Source organism: Ipomoea nil, unplaced genomic scaffold (genome assembly GCF_001879475.1).
Source record: "Ipomoea nil cultivar Tokyo-kokei standard unplaced genomic scaffold, Asagao_1.1 scaffold0672, whole genome shotgun sequence".
Lineage (NCBI taxonomy): Eukaryota > Viridiplantae > Streptophyta > Magnoliopsida > Solanales > Convolvulaceae > Ipomoea > Ipomoea nil.
In genome coordinates, this window is record NW_017617100.1 from 1218119 (window position 1) to 1240762 (window position 22644).

General features: G+C 37.0%; 2 protein-coding genes across 5 annotated transcripts; one reads left to right on the forward strand and one right to left on the reverse strand.

The window, feature by feature from the left end:
• Positions 1 to 49: 49 nt before the first annotated feature.
• Positions 50 to 8060, reverse strand: LOC109174954 (RNA polymerase I-specific transcription initiation factor RRN3-like). Of its 4 annotated transcripts, XM_019324193.1 has the most exons (17): positions 7944 to 8051; positions 7471 to 7537; positions 5916 to 6076; positions 5140 to 5223; positions 4961 to 5032; positions 4795 to 4866; positions 4470 to 4706; positions 3880 to 3990; positions 3672 to 3791; positions 2700 to 2825; positions 2543 to 2611; positions 2254 to 2357; positions 2036 to 2119; positions 1839 to 1932; positions 1059 to 1178; positions 616 to 806; positions 50 to 488 (listed from the first exon to the last, which is right to left on the reverse strand). In XM_019324193.1, the coding sequence occupies exons 3-17, from the start codon at positions 6027 to 6029 to the stop codon at positions 182 to 184; spliced, it is 1905 nt and encodes a 634-aa protein (XP_019179738.1). In that variant the 5' UTR covers positions 6030 to 6076; positions 7471 to 7537; positions 7944 to 8051; the 3' UTR covers positions 50 to 181. The 4 variants fall into 4 exon arrangements, with proteins under 4 accessions (XP_019179738.1, XP_019179737.1, XP_019179739.1 ...); XM_019324192.1 differs by lacking the exon at positions 7471 to 7537 and having other exon boundaries at positions 7944 to 8060; XM_019324194.1 differs by lacking the exon at positions 7471 to 7537 and having other exon boundaries at positions 5916 to 6092.
• Positions 8061 to 21303: 13243 nt separating this feature from the next.
• LOC109174928 lies at positions 21304 to 22203 on the forward strand. The gene is made up of 2 exons (XM_019324170.1): positions 21304 to 21474; positions 21643 to 22203. The coding sequence occupies exons 1-2, from the start codon at positions 21304 to 21306 to the stop codon at positions 22201 to 22203; spliced, it is 732 nt and encodes a 243-aa protein (XP_019179715.1).
• The last annotated feature ends 441 nt before the right edge of the window (positions 22204 to 22644 follow it).

Below are 22644 nucleotides of genomic sequence, written 5' to 3' on the forward strand. Positions count from 1 at the left end.
AAGTTTGGAGTAGAAAATGAGAGTACATTAATATAAGTAGGTAGGTGTAGAATACATGGAGCAGAAGATTGCGCTACTCCACAAAATTGAGACTAATGTTGAAGCTCCTATATATTTTACAATTACCTACTAGGCTACTACGCACAGCACAAAGCAAAACTGAAGGACAACGGGCCATCCATCACAAAGAATCAGGGCAAGGTCGGATTCTTGAGGGCATCCGCAAACCTGCACCTTCACCTCCAAATCGTTGGAGTAATGTATTTTTCGGAGTTATAGACATCTTGTTCAGGTTGTAATCAAATTCAACCTCAAGATTCCCGTTGTCACCATGACAACTCCGGGGAGCTCCTCCATCGACTATGTCCATACCATTCCCAGGAATGCAAACTTCAACCTCATCCTCATCGCTAGTGCATTCATCATCCTCAACCTCGTCATAAGTATTTCTAACCATGGACCAGTATATGAAGTTTGGCCTGATAAACCTATAAACAAAAAAACACAGGACAGTCAATTAATTGGTGGAGTACACTAACCTCTAAAAACTAAAAGTTAAATCACAGGCATTTTTTCATTTTCTTCTGGTAAGATTGACATCTAAGCAAGCCAGACCTGTCAGATTTCTTTAGCAAACATGGGTCAAATGGGAAAAACGTGTCAAGCCTCTGATTCCCACCAAATGCCATTGAAACTTCCGACTCGAGTAGACCACTACCAATGGGGGCATTGTTCTCTGGGAAACTAAATAAACATGTAGTTTCTGCCACCCTAAGGAATTCTTCTACTATTGATGGTAAGCAAACCTGTTCAAAAAGACAGCTCATTAAAATAAGGCAAAATCCAGTCATGTCCATTGTAAATGGAACACAAATAAAAATGAAATATTTTCTTTCTTGAACCGTTAATGGAAATGCAAACACAAAAGAATCATTTAAAAGATTATTATTATGAAGAAGAGAAGGTTGAAATGTGGGCAAACACTACAAGTCACTTCATACTTGAGGAAAACATTAAAATGGCCATTATTGGCATTATCATAGATTCTTAGTGCTTACCATCAATGGACATAGTGAATGCCTCAAGATATCCTCTATACGCATGCGCAGGAGATGAGATTTAATACGGAATAAACTATGAATGGATCCCCTCCGGAAGCAAATTATGTACATTATGGCCTGTAATAAAGCAAAAAGATGTACAAATAAATTTACTATTCCATTTGATCCTAGAAGCAATTGCTAAAAACAGGCAGCATTTTCTAACTACCCAATAATAATTAATACATGTAAACATTACATAACATACTTTATGGAGTCAGGACACAACCAGTAGACACCAGAGTAGAAACAATTTATCACTCTACACAATCCTCCTTTCCTTTAAGATGTGCAGAACATCTTAATATATTTTATGTGTTTGGATTGGTTAACCAGGATAGACTCAAGATATTTACATGCTATTTTAATTAATTAATTTAGTTTAGAGGATATAAATAAAGATATTTAGAGACCTGAGAAATGATGATATGTGTCTTTTCATAATCCAATCTTATTTCCACTACACAAAGTATACCGTGATTAAAGAAAAGTGCCAGTTACATTAGAGAAGAAATATGAGGTTGAGATAGTTAAGAGAGGAACACAGATAGTTAACAAAGTGAAATCGACTGTGGTTGCTCCGTCGCTTAAGCTATGAAGCGATGCTTTTGACAAGTGAGGCATTAGTTTAGTTGTGGAACTATGGCAAGAACCCCCCTCCCATACCCACATCATGATAAGAAATTTCAACTGATTATAGAATGAAATCAGTCCAAGATATAAAAGGCAATCCCATACCTGACATCCAGCATAGAAATCCTTGTGAGCTCTAGGATTTGGATTAATTTCACCAGTTTTAATTTTGCAATAATTATAACACCAATTCACCAATCTGAAGCAACATAGAGAAAGCAGACCACAAGAAATAATCAGAAATCCTTTTATCAATATTTTATTCCACCATAATAAGCAACTAGGATTAAGATGGAAAAAACCTTTCCAAACAGTCAGCAACAAATGGCATGTCCATAAACCTTGCACGAGCCAGATAACTAGCAAGATAAGCAACAGCACTCATTCTGCAGGAACCAAATAAAGCAATTAGTAACTAGCCAGTAGACAAAGCACAAGAAAACAGATAGAGAGACAATGGAAAAGGATAACAAGATACACACACGCACACACACACACACACACACCAATCCAGTCTTACCTCCATCCAAGATGGGCACCGGACTCAAATATATGAATGAGCATGTTTGCAAACCTCTTACCACAGTTCTCAGGATCAAGTGAACAAGCATAGAACATAACAAACTGAAAAAAAAAAATGAATGAAGTTGAATTACAAAATATAAAATAGCACAGAGTACATATATATATATATATATATATATATATATATATATATATATATATATATATATATATATATATACACCAATAAAACCATGAGGAAGATTCTTACTGTCAGGTGAAAATCAGAAATTGTTCAAGTTTACCTGGGCAAATTTAGACTTGTATGCTGTCAAAACAGTTTTTTCGAAGGACTGAAGAAGTGTGTCAAATACCTGCACAATGTACAAAAACACACATAAGAACTAAGAACCAAAAGGATTTTAAGGGAGGGTGGGAGGAGACTAGACAGATGATAATCACCTGACAAAGGCGGCCACTGTCATTGCAAGATATGAAGTACTCAAATATGAGCACCATCAAACTATCCAACTTCTGAGCACTGACACTGTCTCCAAAAAATCTGTCTATCCACATGTCCCTTTGAAGCTGCAAAGCAGTTTTAAATTAGAATCAGAGATTATAGGGTATGCAAGCCAGAATCAAGAAAATCTAAATTTAGGACTGAAGGAAAAAAGTTCAAGAAAAATATACATATACCTCATGCCAAATATAATTTTCAGCATAAATGTTTATACTTACATCAGCAATATATAAAACCTTTATGGTTGCATACATATCATTTCAAAAAAAAGGTTTTTCAACTGTATTTCAACTGTTATCACTCATCAGTTGGGAATTCTGTTAGAGAAAAGAACAAGGAGGTATTTTTATAGACTGGAAATTAAAGAAAAGGAACAAGAAGTCACAAGACTTTCCCCAGCAAGAGTTTTAGGCTCTTGCCCCACAAGAGTTTTATGCTCTTGCCTACTACTAAAGCTTAAAGACTAAGGATAAAGATTGGATGATTTACTCTCATCTAGAGGTTCTAATTTATAGTGCCAGGAAATAAATAATTATAGAAAATGAGATATTGTTGATATGATTGTGCCTTTGATTTTATTCTTGTCAAATCCCTTGAGTTAAGCCTTTCCTTGTGTATTCTGATTTGCCTGATTTTCTTCATTCCTTTTTCTGAGTAAACTATCTCTTATTTTGGGTGCGTATCAAATTCATGTAAAATTGTCCATGACACCATCAAGCCAACTTCACCCTAAATCTCATGAACCAATTTCACATTCAAGAAACTAAGTTCTCAACTTTATGGACAACTTTGAATTATACCAATGCCGCATAAAAGAAGGCAATAAGAAGTATATACAATCTAGTACTGATGCAGATTAAGGTATGCTTTAAACACAAACAATGATAAGCAATATGTATATGCAGGATTACCTCAAAGTCAAAACTCTCTTGTTGACCATTGTCTATGGGCCCTTCTAGATCTTCCAACTCAATGTCAAAAATTCCTTTAGTGAAATCATCTTGCAAAATAGCATCCCACGATACATCCACCTGAAACAACAATAATAAGTTAATTTGGTGCAACGTCTCCCTTTCAACAAGGAAATCAATTCAAAAACTTCCTCTTGATAGAACTCACATCCAAATCTACAAGCCTATCCACAATTGCCACAAGCATTGTGCTCCCAACAAGTTCACCTAGTGGGCTACTCTCCAATTTTAGCATGTTCTCCACATACATGACAATCAACTGCAGGTAAAGAGAAATGTTATTTGCTACAAAACGTTAGTTTCACAAATGATACAGCCATGAAAGGGAAAGCAAATAATTTAACTAAATTAAGCATTGATCACAATCTAGTACAGTCGGTACAGACAGGTGAAAACTTGAGAATATGGGCCACATATGCAACAAATATCAATATATATTATCTATGCCCGGATGCCTGAAAGAGCAATGCTCACATTAGGCACCTAGAAGGATAATGATTATTACAGGAATGATACTCCTACTTGTTGAACAACATTCAGTTAATTAATGATTATCCAATCACTATGTTGTCTATTATACATATTTGAATGACAAAACATAATTTTAATATCATATAGATCTCCATAGACTCCATGCAATATTCTTCTCAAAGACAACTGGATCTCATAATTGTGCACTCAAATAGCACCAACAAATAAGAAAAAGAATGACACCGAAAGGTGTATATCTGAACTCACAGGTTCCTTGATAAATATGTTAGGCATTCTGTCCTTAATTATTTTCTCAAGTCTCAAAGGAGAGAGAGGTACTAAATCAGCAATGTCTTTCAATGTTGAATGCACACGATCAAGAACTTGCCCCTTTCTTGCCTGACCTCTTGGCTGACTCAGCAATTGCAGGAAGGTGTATGGGGGCATAAAATTACTCACAAGCATTTCCAAGCATAAATCAATGTACTGCCCACTTGATGCTGCCTGCAAGTTTTAAAGCATGCATTGATCTCCAAGAACCAATGTACTAGTGAGAAATGAAATGGTAGCTATCACCAGTAGAGAAATATACCAAGGATACAACTAGTTCCATCAGAGCATCCATCACATCAGTCCCATAGTTCCACATGCTCATTCTAAATATCTGGAGGTCCTCATTCATGAGAATTTGTTTAACAAAAGATAATAAACATAAATCTAAAGGGGAATTATTAACAAGAATTATCATTAAGACTTACAGAAGAAAGAAGAGATTTATGATGAACAATGTCTATACAAGAGACAGCTCCTGACAAAGCCTTTAAACATGTCTGCCATGCAATTTGTGGAAGAAGAGATAAATACATGATCACTAATTACTAATGAAAAGGTCTAGGTTTTCATGAATCATGACAGTGCATGTGGAATTAAACCATACCACAAGTAAGGCCACCTCCTCAGGTGATAGATGTTGATCATGGTTTATAACTCCAACAAGCTGGGAATAATTGTCCATATCACCCTAAAACCAGCCACATTCAGCTATTAGATAACTTATTATGAAATTAACAACAAGCTCATAACTGTAAGCAGAAATTACTGTATGTCAAGAAACAGATAGAGGCCCAAATGAGTTCAATGCATAAGGACGGACCTCAACCTATCAAAAGACATGCTTTTACTTTTTGTTGAATGATTTATTCTTGCAAAAACTTAAAAATCTGGCAGTGGGAAGTGGATTTAAACAAATACAAAATGTTGAATTACATCTCCAGTAATTCTGCACTGGGATACATGGGAGAATGGACAGCTCCACCTATTTGAAAAGAACATAAAAATCATATAGTGCCCCATACACAACCCTTTCTGCTCGCTCCACTACCCCCAAAAATAAACTATAAAACAAAGGGAAAAAATGGTAGGATCTAAAATCACCAATAGTACTTGATAGATAAATGACATAATGAAATAGTTATACATTTCCAAATTCCTTTCTTAGAATAGAAAATAATGTATACATGAATAACATCATGAAATCAGCAGGTATGAAGAAAAGCACAAGGAAAAAGAATAACTATCAAACAGCAAACAGATAAGCCACAGATACACTTAACAATAAATTCCCCATGTGTAGTCCCTAATCAAATGCTAATAACACTATAACAGCAATTAAGGAATTTGGTACATTTTTTAATCCACATTTAAAGTGATTACCTGGATAGCAGATTTAAGGGCATCCCTGACATGATAGAGCAGCTCTGAATCAGAAAGGTCAACATTCTCAACCTCTGGCATGACTACCTGCTCAGCAGCTAATTGCACTCCCATTTCTTCCAATATACGAATGACAATTAACTAAAACTCCAGTGATGGATCTGTATGATGATGAACGTTAAAATAAATTATATCATTAAGGGAAAAAAAAAAAAAAAAAAAACATCAAACAACCCAAGCTCAAGCTGAAATGTATACATCTATATCTTTATATTTATCTTTATCTTTATCTTTATCTATATAATAACAAAATAGTGTCCCAAAACCTTTTCCTGCCTTGTGTGAAATGGAAATAAGCAAAACTGGAATAACAGAACAATGAATTAAGCATTGGGCAGTGCCAACAAAATGTACAATTCCGAAATTTTCATTTAAATGTAACAAGGTTGAGGTGGGGCAATTATGGCAGGTGTAATGCAGTGATTCGTTCAGATATTTATTAATTGACCATACATTGCTATAATTCAAGTTGCTTCGGGTAAAGTGATTACTCAAATATATGGCTGCTGTAATTAAATAATATAATCCTTTAACTGATTACTTGCTGTGAATTATAGAGCAATTCACCTCAGCATTCTATCATAACCAATTCTGGTAAGCATGTTGATCAAAATACATTCTATTCTTCTTCCAGTGACTATTTATTCAACACAAACACTGAATTTGAACATTGTTAAGTGCAGCTGGCACCAATGTCCGGGCTTGTGAAAGGCATTAATCCTAGCAACACCTTTTGGGCATTCAGATCAAGGTTGGTTAGTTTGAATGAAGTGCAAGACAAGACAATGGAGTGTGTCTTCCACGATATGACGTTTGTACACATAATGCCATATTCGTTTTTTTAATTTAATCAATCCATTGTATGTCCTTTGTACGAGAAAAGAAAATTGTGAGTTTGTTTTTAAATGTAAACACAAATTGTGAGTTAACTTCAGTCTTGGCAATATATTTGAAGAATACACCTTGGGCATCACTTATTATTTCCAGATGCGTTGAGCATTTAAGATGGATATAAATGTTTGTAAACTATTCTGGAAGTGTTTAGCAGACCTTAGTATCAAAAGGAACAACCATGCTAATCTACATTGTGTCAAAAAACTATCCATTTCTTTATCACATATATTATTAATGTGAAGCTCAAACATAACTGTTTTTCCTATGCACCATGTGTTCTTATAATTACCCCATAAGAAAATTGGAAAGAGACTGTTTCATCAAATCAAACCATCTGGCTAACACAAAAAACCATTCCCCTCTCAAACCCAACAATGAAGAAGCTAAATGGATCAATATTATTGAACAAGTGGCAAATTAGCAGATTATCCACAGGACCACATCCAGTATTTATATATTTATTTATTAGAACCTGTTTTAATCATATAATGCATGTTCAAAAATCATATACTGCATGTTCAAAATCTTTGTTTTGGATCTGTAAATTTTAGTTTCTGTTCTCAAGTGCTATTTTCTTTATTGGTATTGACTTGGTATCTACCTCTTTCTGACCCACGGAATAAGTTCTGAAATCTTTTATATGCTGCTATGGACTTGATATATTATCTCTTATATACAAAAATCCACACTTAAAAAATCAAACTGTTATATAATTAAATTATTTAAATATTCTGATTTCGGTATATAATTTTGTTTTTCTAGGGGCAATATCACAGCTGAAATAATAACACGGGATTACAAAATTGATCAAATTCACGAATTCGGAAAAATTTTATTTCAACCAGAACTGACAACAAAATTTAAGAGAGGATATTACTAAAAATTTGCTAAATTATCTGAGATTTGCAGATTTTGAAGGCACTGCATATACACCTTTAATAACACTGTATTATGTAATCCGGGTGTTCATTCAAGTGTCGGAAATATGCAATTGTCGAAAAAAAAATTAGGTTTACCAGTATGCATGTTCGTTTTTATTCATTTACAGATAATGAATTAGAGCATTGAACGTACCTATTGTATTATCCAAAATTAAGGGTTTAGAGAGATTGATTATGTACCATCTTGTGCTGAAAAACGGCGGATGGAGAACAATATTGGCTTAAGCGGAAGAGAATTTGAAGAGGCAATGCAGGGTTTAGAATCCATTCCATTTATATATGGGCTGAAAAGATTTGCTAATTTGTTCTTGGGCCGCTTATAGTACAAGTGACCTTTTATTCAGAATTATACGGCAAATTATGGCAAATTATGCCCTGAACTGTGGACACGGGTCCAAAACGACGTCGTTTTAAAAAAAAAATGCGTCATTTAGTTTTAAAAAAAAAAAAATTCGCGCGCGTTTTGCCGTTAACGGCGTTATTTTTTTTTGGATTATAAATGTACAGTTATGCCGTTATGAATGTACAGTTATGCAATTATGAAATTATGAACACAGAGCTCTAACATTATGAACTTACAATTATGAATATATATATAGTGATAAAATTATGACCATGGGGCTTTAAAATTGTGAATATAGAGCTTCGAAGATTATGAATGTACAGTTATGGAGTTATGAATCTACAGTTATGGAGTTATGAATCTACAGTTATTTATTGATGGAATTATGAATGTACAGTTATTGATCGAATTATGAACAAAGAGCTCTAACATTATGAACTTACAATTATGAACATATAGTGATAAAATTATGAACATAGAGCTCTAAAATTGTGAACATAGAGCTTCGAAAATTATGAATGTATAATTATAGAGTTATGAATGTACAGTTATGGAGTTATGAATGTACAATTATGGAGTTATGAATGTACAGTTATAGAGTTATGAACGTACAGTTATGGAGTTATGAATGTACAGTTATTAATAATATAGTAATAAAATTATGAACATATACTCCTATAACGAAGCTGTTTGAAATTAAAAAAAAAAAAAAAAAAAAAAAAAAAAAAAAAAAAAAAAGATAACAGTGCCTAACGGCACTGTTACCCGTGTCCAGCAAGCATGCTGGACACGGGTCCAACGCATAACGATTGGCAAATTATTGTGTGGATCATAATAAAATGTACATTTTTAATATACTAAATGTACATTATTTTGTACTGAATGTACATTATACAATATAATGTATACTCAGTACAAAAATAATATAGATCCCCTGAATACAATGTACATTATTTTTGTACTGAATGTACATTATTTTACAGTATACAAAATATGGTCCACACAACTTGTGTAGACCATGGTCTACACAATAATGATTGGAATTATACTGTGGCACGGCCAAGCACTCATCGTTATGTTGTGCATCCATATGCACCATTCTTGGTGCATACGGATGCAAACGACGTCGTTTTGGAGTAACGGTGTCGTTAGTGGCACCGTTTCACTCCACCACTAAATTTTTTTTTTTTAAATACAAAAGTTCCATTTCATCGTTTCCTCTCCAAAACACTTCCCTCCACTACAGAGCCTTTTCTTCTCCAACACAATTCCCTCCACCTACAGAGCTCCGATTCTAGCCATTTTCACAGCCATTTTCATTAGCTTTTTCTTCGCCATTCTCTCAGGTCTACTCACTTTCTTCATCGTCGTTGTCGCCGTCTTTAATCGTCGTTGTCACGGAGCGCTTTTTCTCTACAACCGATCTCTACTTCTTTTTGAAATAGGTATTATGCATTTTACATTGTTACATTATGGATTTATAGAAAATAAGCATGAATTTTCAGTATACATTTTTGTAATTTCAGACTAGGGTTTTGGACCATTTAAAATACGTATGGATGTGTAGTTATATGATTATGAATGTGTATGTTTATCATTATGAATGTATTGATCATAGCTTCTGAATATATGACAATATCAGTCTCATCTTTGGTGCTTTGGAATTTGTACTTATGTAATTCTGGATGTGTAGTTATTAAGTTATGGTTGTGTAGTTATGAAATTCTGGATGTGTAGTTATGCAATTCTGGATGTATAGTTATGAGTTTATGGATGTGTAGTTTTACAATCCTGAATGTGGTATAGTTATGAGTTTATGGATGTGTAGTTTTACAATTCTGAATGTGGTATACTTATGAGTTTATGGATTTGTAGTTATAAAATTCTAGATGTATAGTAGTGATCGAGTTTATGGATTTGTATTTATACAATTCTAAATGTGGTATAGTTATGAGTTTATGGATGTGTAGTTATACAATTCTGGATGTATAGTTGTGAGTTTATGGATTTGTATTTATGCAATTCTGGATATAGTACTATGTGCACCTTATGTCTCCTGATATATATAACCAAAATGCATTCAAATCTTTTTATCATAACTTTGTATGATTTTTATTTGCAGAAATGGAACCCTCAAATCCACAAGATGAAACTACACTTGGAGAATTTGTCAAGACAATTCGAAATACAAAAACCAGAGCAATACTGAACTCACAAAATGCTGAGCTCTCCCCTCCGCAAAATGAGAGACGTGGCAGTGGAGATTGTGCAGAGCCTTCAACAAGGCAAAAACCAGCAGCGCTCAAGAGAAAAAGGGCAAAACCAACAAAAAGAGAACAAATACAGAAGCCAGATTTAGATTACTTCAACACAAGGATGGGTCCCAAACTAATGTTTGACCTTGTCCATCGCCTATCACGAGATCAGAGGGATGCTGTTGTTGATATTGGTTTTGGTGGCCTGCTATATCAGCAATTCTCCAGCAATTATTCACAGTTGGTTCAATACCATCTGAGCATATTTGATATTCTCAAGGGAGACTTTGTATTGGAGGGTGATATTCTTCATGTCGATGAAGAGGACATCGAATACACATTGAGGATCCCCTGAAGAAAGAAGGAAGTTGAAGAGGGGACAAGGTCTGAGGAAAATTCAACACCTGTATATAATAAACTCCTGACTGCCTGGAGGAAGAGGTGGAAAAAGGGATAATCACGGTAGTATCAAGAACAAGAGAAGTAAGAAGGAAAATCAAGGCCAAAGTAGTGGTCAGGGTAATCAGCTGATGAAGAGGGCTCAAGTGAAGATTGATGGCGTGGAGACATGTACACTCCTAATGAACGCCATACCTGTTTAAGTAACATAGTTGATTTTAGAAATTTAACCTTCTGTGACTGTTATGCTTTTGGATTGATAGTGAAGAGACCTTTAAAGGCTAGACACAAAGAATAAGAGTTGAATTAGAAACTTAGAGAATTGAAACTTAACATTGGGATATTCATAAGTAAGATAGTCCCTTCTATCTTTATGGAGATAAAGAAGAGACGAGCTAAGAGTTGTGAACCCCGATGGGAGTGAAGCTTAAGCTGATGACTAATAACCTCAATCCTTGAGATATGAAGGGATAGGAAGAATGTTGTACATAAGTCATAAGATCCTTCGAAGTGCGAAGAACTAAGGAATGAATTAAGTAAGGAAAGACAAGTAAAAGAATGGAGATTTAGGAATGATAAGATGTGTGAGAACTCAAGGAAGTATTATAGTAATGAGAATGAAACAAGAGATAGTTGAATTAATGAAAGAATGATGGAATGATTAAAGACTAAGTTTGGTAGGAGTAAACCGAAAGGATTAGTTTAATCGTTGAACTTCTTGAATAAGAATGAGACTTTGCATAGGAGAATTTTGAAAGAATGCATCGTACCGTAATGAGTGAGGAAGGTAATTTGTCAATAAGGAAGTGAGTAACACCTCAAGCAAGAGATATGATGATCTGTATTAGATTGAATTGAGGGCATCGAACCCTAGAGAAGAATAACAAGATACTACTAAGTAAGAAGAAAAGTGTTTACGAAACACTCTAAAGATTTCACGCAAGAAGCGTAGAAGTTCTAAGTGTTGAGATTGAAGGAGTGGTAAGAACGATAAGAATAAGAGGAGTAACAAGGATACTTTAAGTCAGTGAGTTCTAGTAGTTAGGTTAAGCTTAGCGCCTTAGTTGTTTGGGTGCTTGTTTGGAACTCAGAGATTCCATTTCTTCTTAGTATTCCAAGAGAACTCCTAAGTCAATCTTTGGAATTCTTACCATCTTTTCGAAAGCTTCCGTTCTGAGAAAATCCGTCCGTTCCTTCTAAGTTTCGGGACGAAACTTCTTTTAAGGGGGGTAGAATGTGACAACCCAAAATTTAATTTTGTAAATCCAATTTTAAGAAATTCCAAAATAGCCATTTTCACTCCATTAAAATTTTTTGAGATAAATTTGGTGTTTGAATAAATTATTTTGAGTTACATTTTAAATGCATTCAACACCGGAACTTATTTTAATTCAAAAATCCTAAATTCTCGGGTACATTGCGTACCAAGTTTCTAATCCGAAAGTCAATCTGAGTGAAACCGGGAGAAATATGAGAAATCTAAATTAAGTGGTTGTCTAGAAATTATTTTTAGAAAATATATTTTTGACCCCAAAACTATTTAAAACTATGATTCTAGATCTTGGTCCATGAAGCTTGGTGAACCACTAGACTCCACCTCTCTTTGCCTGATATTTTAGAAGCCAAGCCAAATTACCATTTTGCCCTCCACCAATCATTGTTGATTCACCTAGGGTTTAGAGCTACTATAAAATGAATAGTTAGCAAACTTTTCCTCTTGATTCCATCATTGTCTTCCCACCAAGAGCTCTACAAGAAAACCAAGAAGAAAACAGTAAGTTTCTTAGGCTTATCCTCATCCATTCATTCATTTCCATCTAGCTTTCCTTCCTTAGCTTTCTATCTCTGAGGTTCTTGTTCTTAAGGGTTATTGTGTGGTTTGTTTGAGGTGTCTAGGAGGTGAAGGAGGTAGTGGCTGACTTGGGAAGAAGGAGGAATCCCAACAAGAAGAGGAAACAACAAAGGTATAACCCCATGGACTCCCATTTTAAGTTTTGGCTCTGTGAAGCCTTGTTTCATAGGTAGAAATGAGTAGAAAAGCTAGATTTTGGAAGTGTTTGAGCTATGAAGTGATTTATTACTTATCTATGATGTGTTGTTGATGTTTTGATGTGTTAGAATTGTCTGAGGTTGAATTGCAGATGAGAAAAGACCATCTGGTGCACAGGCAGTGTGCACCAGACAATGCACCGACCCCAGCCAACGGCCCAACAAAGGGACCGTTGGCTAGATTCGTGGCCAGTCGGGCCTAGGGAACGGCCCTAGGAGAGGGCCGTTGCCTAGAGCCGGCAATCTAGCGGTTTGAGGGGGCGGGCCTAGCTGAGCCCCGCCCCATGGTCCGTGTGTTGCTCCCTGTGCAGCGGCCGGGCCCTTGCGGCTCAGCTACGTGTCGTTTCGGACCATGTGTCACGGGCCCTTGTGGCTCGGTACCTCGGGTCCATCTTGACGCACGTTTTGGCTTTGATTTCATTGAATTTGGATTAGAATTGAGCATGTTATAGTAGAATTTGTGATGGAATGCTTCACAGAAATGTTAGTCTGAGTTCTCTGATTTTGGGATTTGCTTGCCATTGCCTTCCTGTTGATATTTGAGTATTTCAATAGAGAAGCATGAACACTTTGTGAATAAGAATTTTTATAAAAGCATGACTAGAATGTGTTGTATGTTCAATAGAAATTGAAGTCTATTTTGATGGTAGAAATGTACAGAGTATGTTATTTTGCAACCAAACATGATTGTGTGTTCTTGAGAGTTCACTGTGATATATAGAATTGAAGTATTATTGTACAGTAATCTTACATTTCAAGCATATCATGTTTTATAAGTGCATAAATGGCCAACGTGAGCTTAATTATTATTTTCCAAAATCCATGAGTATGTGGTATGTCATTACCTTGTTGCATTGAGGAGTTGTTGAAATGTGACATGCATAAGTTTGGTGCATGATATATATATATATATATATATATATATATATATATTATCTATCTATATATGTGAGGTTTTGGAGGACCCGTTGGGACTATGTCCTTTTGGAGTAAAAGAGAAAGTAACGGATATTGCGATCCGACGGATTTATCATGTAACGTGGTGCATTCCCATGTTACGAGGTTGGAGACTGCCCGCAAGGCTTGGAATCCTGGTTAGGGGGTGCGCACACTAAAAGTACGATACCTGATTCCACAGAAAAAGCAAACAAGAAAGAAAGATAAAGAACCAAGAGAGTGGTTCTTTTGGCGAGTTGAGTATGTGGCCGGCTATATTGCCGAGCCGGTTAGGTCCATTCACGATTCGTGAAGACCTACCTCCCCACGAGTTAGAGGTTCCGTAGTTACGGATGTGGCGGATGCACGAGATTGCACCGTACGCTAGGGCTTCGTTGCGGCGGAGTACCTGCCTCACACAAGAAGAGAAATGAGAAGTATGAGAAAGTTTGAGCAAGAAAGAAATCGAGTCAAGAGACTCAAGAGAAAGAAAGCAAGTCATTGTGACTCTAAGAAACCTCCACAGAAAAGTATTCTATTTACAAACAAGTGTATAAGTATACTTAACCTATAGCATCAGATTGCATTCAAGTATAGTATTGCACGAGATTGCATAATGAGAATGTTTGCACGAGATTGCATTTGAGTATAGTATTGCACTAGATTGCATATTGAGAAAGATTACCCGAAATTGTATATTGAGTATGATTGCCTTAGTTGCATATTGATGTTTGATATTTCTAGTTTGCATGATGAGAACTTGAAAGCATGAGAATAATTCTTATTGATTGGTAGCACGAAATTGTTTGATAAGTTTATGTCTTAGCATGAGTTTGTTATTGAAATGTTATACAGGATTGAGATTTGCTATGTTAAGTTTGCGATAGTATGAGCATGTTGTTAGGTTCAATATATTTGAAGTATGCCTATATGATATTTTAGGTTGTGAACATATAGAAAGCTTTGTGGTTTATATCAAGGTTTTGTCTAAGTGATTGAGATTGCTTGATTTGAGAATGAGAACAAATGTTTTTCCAAAGTATATACTATAGTACTTTACAGGGTTGAGTGTGGTTATACTTAGCTTCGTGCTAACGGGTATTTTCCTACTTGTCTACTTGTTGTTTTGCAAAACCCCTTTCAGGTGGGCCCAGCATTTGAGAGTTGATCGAGTTAGACTAGTTTAGTAGATCTAATAGTCTAAACTCTTTTTATTTTTATGATGTTATGATAATGGATTATAGACTTATGATATGTATGTTTGGTGATAGACACCGGGGTGTTTTTCCCCCAAGTGACTTTAATCAAGTAATTTCGATGTTAGTTTGACTTAATGATTTAGTTCTATCCTTAGCCTGTGCAATCACCGTGGGCAGGTGGTTGTGGCGGTGACATTCCCACTAGTTTGTTATTTAAGTTTGTTTATCCACTGCTTAGTTTATCTTGATTTTGGTTTTAGAACTGTAATTAAGTTTGAGAAAAGTGGGGTGTTACATTTATGGATTTGTATTTATGCAATTCTGGATATAGTACTCTGTGCACCTTATGTCTCCTGATATATATAACCAAAATGCATTCAAATCTTTTTATCATAACTTTGTATGATTTTTATTTGTAGAAATGGAACCCTCAAATCCACAAGATGAAACTACACTTGGAGAATTTGTCAAGACAATTCGAAATACAAAAACCAGAGCAATACTGAACTCACAAAATGTTGAGCTTTCCCCTCCGCAAAATGAGGGACGTGGCAGCGGAGATTGTGCAGAGCCTTCAACAAGGCAAAAACCAGTAGCGCTCAAGAGAAAAAGGGCAAAACCAACAAAAAGAAAACAAATACAGAAGCCAGATTTAGATTACTTCAACACAAGGATGGGTCCCAAACTAATGTCTGACCTTGTCCATCGCCTATCACGAGATCAGAGGGATGCTGCTGTTGATAATGGTTTTGGTGGCCTGCTACATCTGTAATTCTCCAGCAATTGTTCACAGTTGGTTCAATACCTTCTGAGCATATTTGATATTTTCAAGGGAGACTTTGTATTGGTGGGTGATATTCTCCATGTCGATGAAGAGGACATCGAATACACATTGGGGATCCCCCGAGGAAAGAAGGAAGTTGAAGAGGTGACAAGGTCTGAGGAAAATTCAACATCTGCATATAATAAACTCCTGATTGCCTGGAGGAAGAGGTGGAATATCCAAACAGGATCACCCATAACAACCAAAATGCCATATGAAATAGTGAGAAGAGGTGACCATGGTGATGATTTCAAGAGGGACTTTGTGGTCTTCACTGTTTCCGCATGCTCTGAGGAAACACTGCAAGGAATGCCAACTACAGAGTTCTTAAGTCATTGATCAACGTCCGGGCAATTTCAAGACATACAAGTCTCTGATTGATTCGGTTGAGGCATACAAGGAAAATCCTTCAAGATCCTTTGCAGGGCCAATGAAATTTATCCTGGTAAGTTCCTATTATACATAAAGTGTCTTTAATTTAATTGAATGCATTTTATGCAATTCTGGATGTATAGTTATTAATTTATGGATGTGTAGTTATGCAATTATGGATGTACAGTTATTAACTTATGGATGTGCAGTTATGCAATTCTGAATTTATAGTTATGCAATTATAGATGTGTAGTTTTGCAATTATGGATTTACAGTTATGCAATTATGGATTTATAGTTATGCAATTATGGATGTGTAGTTATGCAATTATGGATGTGTGGTTTTGCAATTATGGATTTATAGTTATGCAATTATGGATTTATAGTTATGCAATTATGGATGTGTAGTTATGCAATTCTGGATGTGTAGTTTTGCAATCATGGAGTTATAGTTATGCAATTATGGATGTGTAGTTATCCAATTATGGATGTGTAGTTATGAAATTATGGATGTGTAGTTATGCAATTCTTTAACATGCTCTTCTGTAATTTTGTAGTTGTTCTACTTCGACCGTATGGGGTTCAAAGGCATGGTGGTCAACCGAACGTACCCTACAATAAAAGCTTGGACAAAAGTGCTTGTACGTAAGAGGGTATCTGCTGAACTAAAGTCAGGGGGATTTGGAAAGGGGAAAGTTATCCCTAGAATTCAAAAGCCTACCACCACTGCAGCAACATCCTCACCCAGACCTGCACCTCCTGCTGCTGCAATATCCAGACCGATACCTAGCCCTGATGCTACACTAACCATTCCAACTCCAACTGTGCCACTCTCTAATGTTGATAGAGTGACACGTGTGCTTCAAAGGCTTACCACAGATGTACTGGAATTTGGTGAGGTCATGTCCGATATTGGGAAGCAAGGGGCACTAGTTTGAGGTTATGAAGAAGGTTTTTTCGGGGATCTCCACAATGCTGAGTGCTACAAGCACGATTCAACCCACTTCCAGCCCAACTGCCTCACAACTAGATGACATATTCTTTGGAAGTGATAGCTTCACGGCAGCGGTTGATTCTTTGGTGGAGGCCTTTGAAAACACAAGAAAAAAATATGGAACTAGATCCTCCATCATTTGAGCTACTTGGACACTCTACTCCAACCCCAACACAATCACAAGAGCAACCTTTGGAAGCCCTGGTTCAGAAAATTGCGAGGAGTGCAGGAGTGTCAACCTCGAAGGAGAAGGAAGCAACTCCATCACTAATTAGAGTTCCATTTGAAAAATCCACCACTCCTACTACCCCTGCTGCCACAACTGCCCATGCTGCTGCTGAGATTGATGAGTTTGATAAGTAGATTAATGCTTTCTTATGTATGTTTAAACTATGAATATGATGTTTGATTGATAAGAATTTATGAATATGAAGTTTGATTATTATGAATATGTTCTTTTTCATCTATTGACAATGATTGTTAAAATTATGGATATATAGTTCTAAAATTATGAATATATAGTTTACAGATTATGGATGTGTAGTTATGCAATTCTGGATCTATACTTATGAAGTTATGAATTTGTAGTTATGCAATTCTGGATGTATAGTTATTAGTTTATGGATGTGTATTTATGAATATATAGTATCATAACTGCCTATGTTTTTTTGTAAACAACATTGCTATGCAAGAGAGTGAATCTGATGTCGAAGATGTCACTGTAAGGAAGAGACCCGTGAGGAAATTCAAAAACATCCACTTTATTTGAGATCACCATACTGGACGAAAAATAAAGGCTCCATACATAATGCAACTGCCAAAGAGAAAGTAATTTCAAACTACGCATTCTTGGAAGGCTCAGATGAGCACCCAATAGGGTATGTTTCCATCCACATATTTATTAAAAAAAAAAAAAACAAAATTAATTACTTAAGTATTTTACATGAATTTTATTTATTTATTTATGTTTTTTTTTTATTTGTGTTGTAGAGAGATATTGATCAGTTATGGTGACTACTTCTTGACAAGGCATGACTTTGCCACTCTAAGCGATGGTGAGATATTAAGCAGCTTCTTGGATGTATGGTCCTTACGTTTTACTTTGCTAAACACATGCCGTGCAGTTGGGGACACAAAGCGAGTCTACTTCTCCATACTAGTACATGTAAGTGTTTTTTTTTTTTTTACTTGCAAACACCTATTTTAAAAATTTGAATTTACATTAAGGGGGTGTTTGGTTGGATGGAAGTCAAATTCCATGGAAAATGTTTTCCTAAAAGTGTAGGAAAATGTTGTTTTATGTTGTTTGGTTGGATGGAAAATCTTTTCCATACGAAGTTGAATTCCTAAAGTTGAAAGAAAACAAAATCCTAGCAAGACATTGGTATTTTGTTTTCCAAAGGATTTGGGAAGAAAGTATTACAATATTGGACTATTTTACCCTCTTCAAAGTTTATTAATTACACATGTATATATTATTGTTAAGGGCATATTGGTCTTTATATTCATAATTCCTTACCATTCCAAACCCAACCAAACAATAGAATTCATATTCCCAGTAATTTCTTTTCCACCAACCAAACAATGGAATCCATTTTCCTGGTAATTTGTTTTCCATGGAATTTGAATTCCATTTCCCATCAAATATTTTCCAGCGAACCAAACGGGCTGTAAGAGTTATGGATGTGTATTTGTGCAATTCTGGATGTGTAGTTATGCAATTCTGGATGTGTAGTTATGAAATTCTGGATGTGTAGCTATGTAATTCTGGATGTCTAGCTATGCAATTCTGGATGTGTAGCTTTATAATTTTCAAAGTATAGTATATGAATTATGAATACTCATTCCTACATTTGTGTATACTGCATGTCCCCCCCCCCCCCCCCCCCATAGCTGCAAATTGATCTGAACAACCAATGGATGAAGGATCTCCCAATTGACATAAAGAAATAGAATTTCAATGAATGATTGAGATACGAAATAGCTAGCTTTGGGAACCTAGATATCAGTGATACAGAGTTGGTAAGTTCTATTACCCATGTCCAATTTGACTTTATCATGTCCAAAAAATATTAACATTGCTTTAACTTTGAATTGGAATTAGATATTTTTCCCAGTTCATCGCCATGGTCACTACTTCGTGGTCTGCATCAACACCAAAGAACATAAAGTACAAGTCATAGACAATAAAGAGTTGCCAGATGATTTTCAGAGAGTGATAAATATGGCCATTGTCCACACTTGTTGGTAAATTGAGAAAAAAAACTTGAACTTCTTATCATTACCTATATATTAACTTTAAAGCATTATCAACACTAAACTAATTTTTTGTCCAGATTGCATCATTCAAAGAGTACCTTAAAGCAGAATGTTACTCCTTATATGTGAGTTTGCAAAATGTTGCAATAGAGTTCCTTAAGTTGGACTGGAGAAACGCTGAAAATGTCACGATTGTGGCATATATGTACTCAGACATATGGAGACATACCAAGGGACTCCAAAAAATTGGCAGCCAGGATTCAAAAAGAACATGCGCATAAATGTAAGAGTAAAATAAATATATTACTTTCAAAATACATTAAAAAAATGCAGTAAACTAATTATTTAATGTTCTTTATTTACAGGCGAGCTTCATATATGAATTGAGAGCGAAATATGCTGCAAATCTCATCAAGTGGAGGATGAACACGGTTAGAGGACAGGTTTTAAAAGCGGCCAAGGGTGTCTCCAAGAAGAAATGAATGAACAAAGATCATTGACATGTTGACTGTATTTTGTGAATGTGAAACTTTATGTGTTCTATGTTAACAAGATGACTAATATTTTTACATGTTAATTATCTCTCTCTAGGGTTTGCTAGAGTTCTCTCCACCCCTAGGGTTTGCTAGGTCATCCCGTGCGTTCTTCCTGGTCTTTCTCCGGCGTTACTTTCCAGCTTTAGCTTTAGCTTCACGAACTGCTCTCCATGGCGACGTTTGCTACTGTCGATGGTGTCGCAAGGCTAACCACGCGGTGGGCTGATTTAGTTCTGGAGGACGAAGAGGATCGAATTTTCGATCCGGACGAAGGCGGTGCCGACGAGCAGCAGGCAGAAGCTGAACAGATGGGGGGGGGGGGGGTTGTTGGTAAGTTCCTACCAATAAGCTCATTAAGGCGGAGTATATGCGACAAGTTATGGCTTCTTTTTGGCAGCCTGTACGAGGGGTTCAGGTTTCGGAAATCCAACCGAACCTGTTTCTTTTTGTGTTCAATCATGAGACGGATGTGCAGTATGTGTTGGAAGAGGGACCGTGGTCGTTTGATAATCATACGTTGGTATGCAGAAGGGTTTCGGATGGGGTGATCCCGGTTGATGTGGTGCTTGACACGGTAGACTTATGGGTTCAGTTGCATGATTTACCGATGGGTTACACGGCCGAACCGATTCTTGAACAGATTGGAAATTTTATTGGAACTTTCGTTAAACTAGACGACAGGTTCATTGGGGCAACATGGCTGACCTTCTACCGTATTCGTGTCTCAATACCGATAGACAAATCGATTAAGCGAAGAATGAAACTGCTTAAGCGGGACAAGACTACCTGCTAGGTCAATTTTAAGTACGAAAGATTACACACATTTTGCTTTTTCTGTGGTATGTTGGGCTACTCTTACAAGTTTTGCCTAAAAGCTAGGAATGCGGCAATACCGGTCGGCCAATTACCGTACTCTGCGGATTTGCGTGTGGGAGGGAGTCGGGGGCCACATGCAATAGGCGACCCCTGGCTAGTTCCGCTCGGTGGACGACCAAAGGGGGAGCCGACTGCAAATCAACCGGCGAAGCAGCCGGCAAACCATGCTGATCCGAGGGCGGTAGCGGCACAGGAGGCCGGGGAAGTGGTGGCTGCGGTTGCTAAACGATGCCGTGAGGGGGAAGGGAGGGGAGGAGATAGGCGGGAGGGTGGTGATGGTGATATGACAATGATTGGCAGTTCAAAAAACTTGCATATGGCGGGCTCTGGATCCCAGACCCGTCCGACCCAATGAGTACGTTGAGCTGGAACTGCCGTGGCTTGGGTAATCCACGGACAGTTCGTGAAGTTGTGGACATGGTGTCTCGTAAGCAACCCGACTTTGTATTTCTAATGGAGACTAAGGTGGGACGCGATCACGCTGAGCGGATTTGTGTCAAAATTGGCTTTGAAGGATTATTTTATGTTGATAACAGTGGTTTGAGTGGTGGTTTAGCATTGTTTTGGAGAAAGAATAATACGGCGAGACTCCTCAGTTACTCAAAGAACTATGTTGATGTTGAGGTAACTATAACTGGTTTTCCAGGTTAGCGAATGACGTGCTATTATGGTTTCCAGGAACGTACCAGACACACCGAGTCATGGGACCTCTTGAGGACGTTATCAGCCAGATCAAATCTCCCATAGATTGTTGTGGGGGATTTCAATGACTTGTTTTTTCAATATGAGAAGAGAGGGGGAAATCCGCATCCGAATAACCTCCTTCGCGGTTTTGGGGATACTATTGAGGACTGTGGGTTGGCCCAAATGCCTATGGATGGATATCCGTATACTTGGGAGAAGGGGAAGGGAACAGTTAATTGGATTGAGGAGAGGCTCGATAAGGTCCTAGTAACAGACGAGTGGCACAACATGGTGGCGAGGGCCAGGGTGACGAATTTGAGAATCCGAAAATCTGATCATTCGGCTCTATTTCTGGGAATCCATGAATCTTTAGGGAAGAGTGGGGCTGGAAAGAGGGGATTTCGTTTTGAGATGGCATGGTTATATGATGAGGGGTGTAGAGGTGTGGTCGAGCAGTCGTGGCAGGAAGGAAGGGGTCAAGGCTTGCAAAGCTGTATTGAGTACTGCAGTGACCGGTTAACACGATGGGGTGGAGATCGGTACCACAAGTACGGTAAACAAATTATAGACCTAAAGAAGGATCAGCAACAATTGAGGGGGTGCACTGACCCGGCCTCGCTTGCAGAGTTTCATCGCTTAGAACAGCTTCTAAGCCGCACTGAAGCCTAGGAGGATGCCTACTGGAGGCAAAGAGCCAAGCAACACTGGCTGAAGGAAGCCGATGCCAATACAAAGTTCTTTCACAGGTATGCTTCTCATCGTAGAAAGAAGAATATTGTATCTAGACTAATGAATGATAATGGGGATTGGGTGGAAGGGGAGCCTATGAAAAATGTTATTTTGGAATATTTCAATCATATTTTCTGTTCTGGAAATCCGGGATTTGGGGAGGGTTTCTTTGAAGGGATTATCCCGCGGGTCACTCAGGCACAGAATGAATCATTACTACGGCCTTTTGAATTAGAGGAGGTTAAAACTGCATTGTTTGCAATGTTTCCTGACAAAGCACCGGGCACGGATGGAATGAATCCGGGCCTCTATCAGCATTTTTGGGATGTGGTAGGGGGGATGTCGCGAGTTTTGTAATAGGCTGCCTTGACTCTCACAATT

Excerpts from the sequence above, each read along its gene's own strand:
- LOC109174954 (XM_019324192.1), bottom strand. The coding sequence starts at position 6,029 with ATGGGAGTGCAATTAGCTGCTGAGCAGGTAGTCATGCCAGAGGTTGAG. Across the intron at positions 2,612-2,699 it reads ACAGTGGCCGCCTTTGTCAG|GTATTTGACACACTTCTTCA; the intron begins GTGATTATCATC and ends TACATTGTGCAG. Across the intron at positions 2,120-2,253 it reads GGTGCCCATCTTGGATGGAG|AATGAGTGCTGTTGCTTATC; the intron begins GTAAGACTGGAT and ends TGGTTCCTGCAG.
- LOC109174928 (XM_019324170.1), top strand. The coding sequence starts at position 21,304 with ATGGAGACTAAGGTGGGACGCGATCACGCTGAGCGGATTTGTGTCAAA. Across the intron at positions 21,475-21,642 it reads AGAACTATGTTGATGTTGAG|AGAGGGGGAAATCCGCATCC; the intron begins GTAACTATAACT and ends CAATATGAGAAG.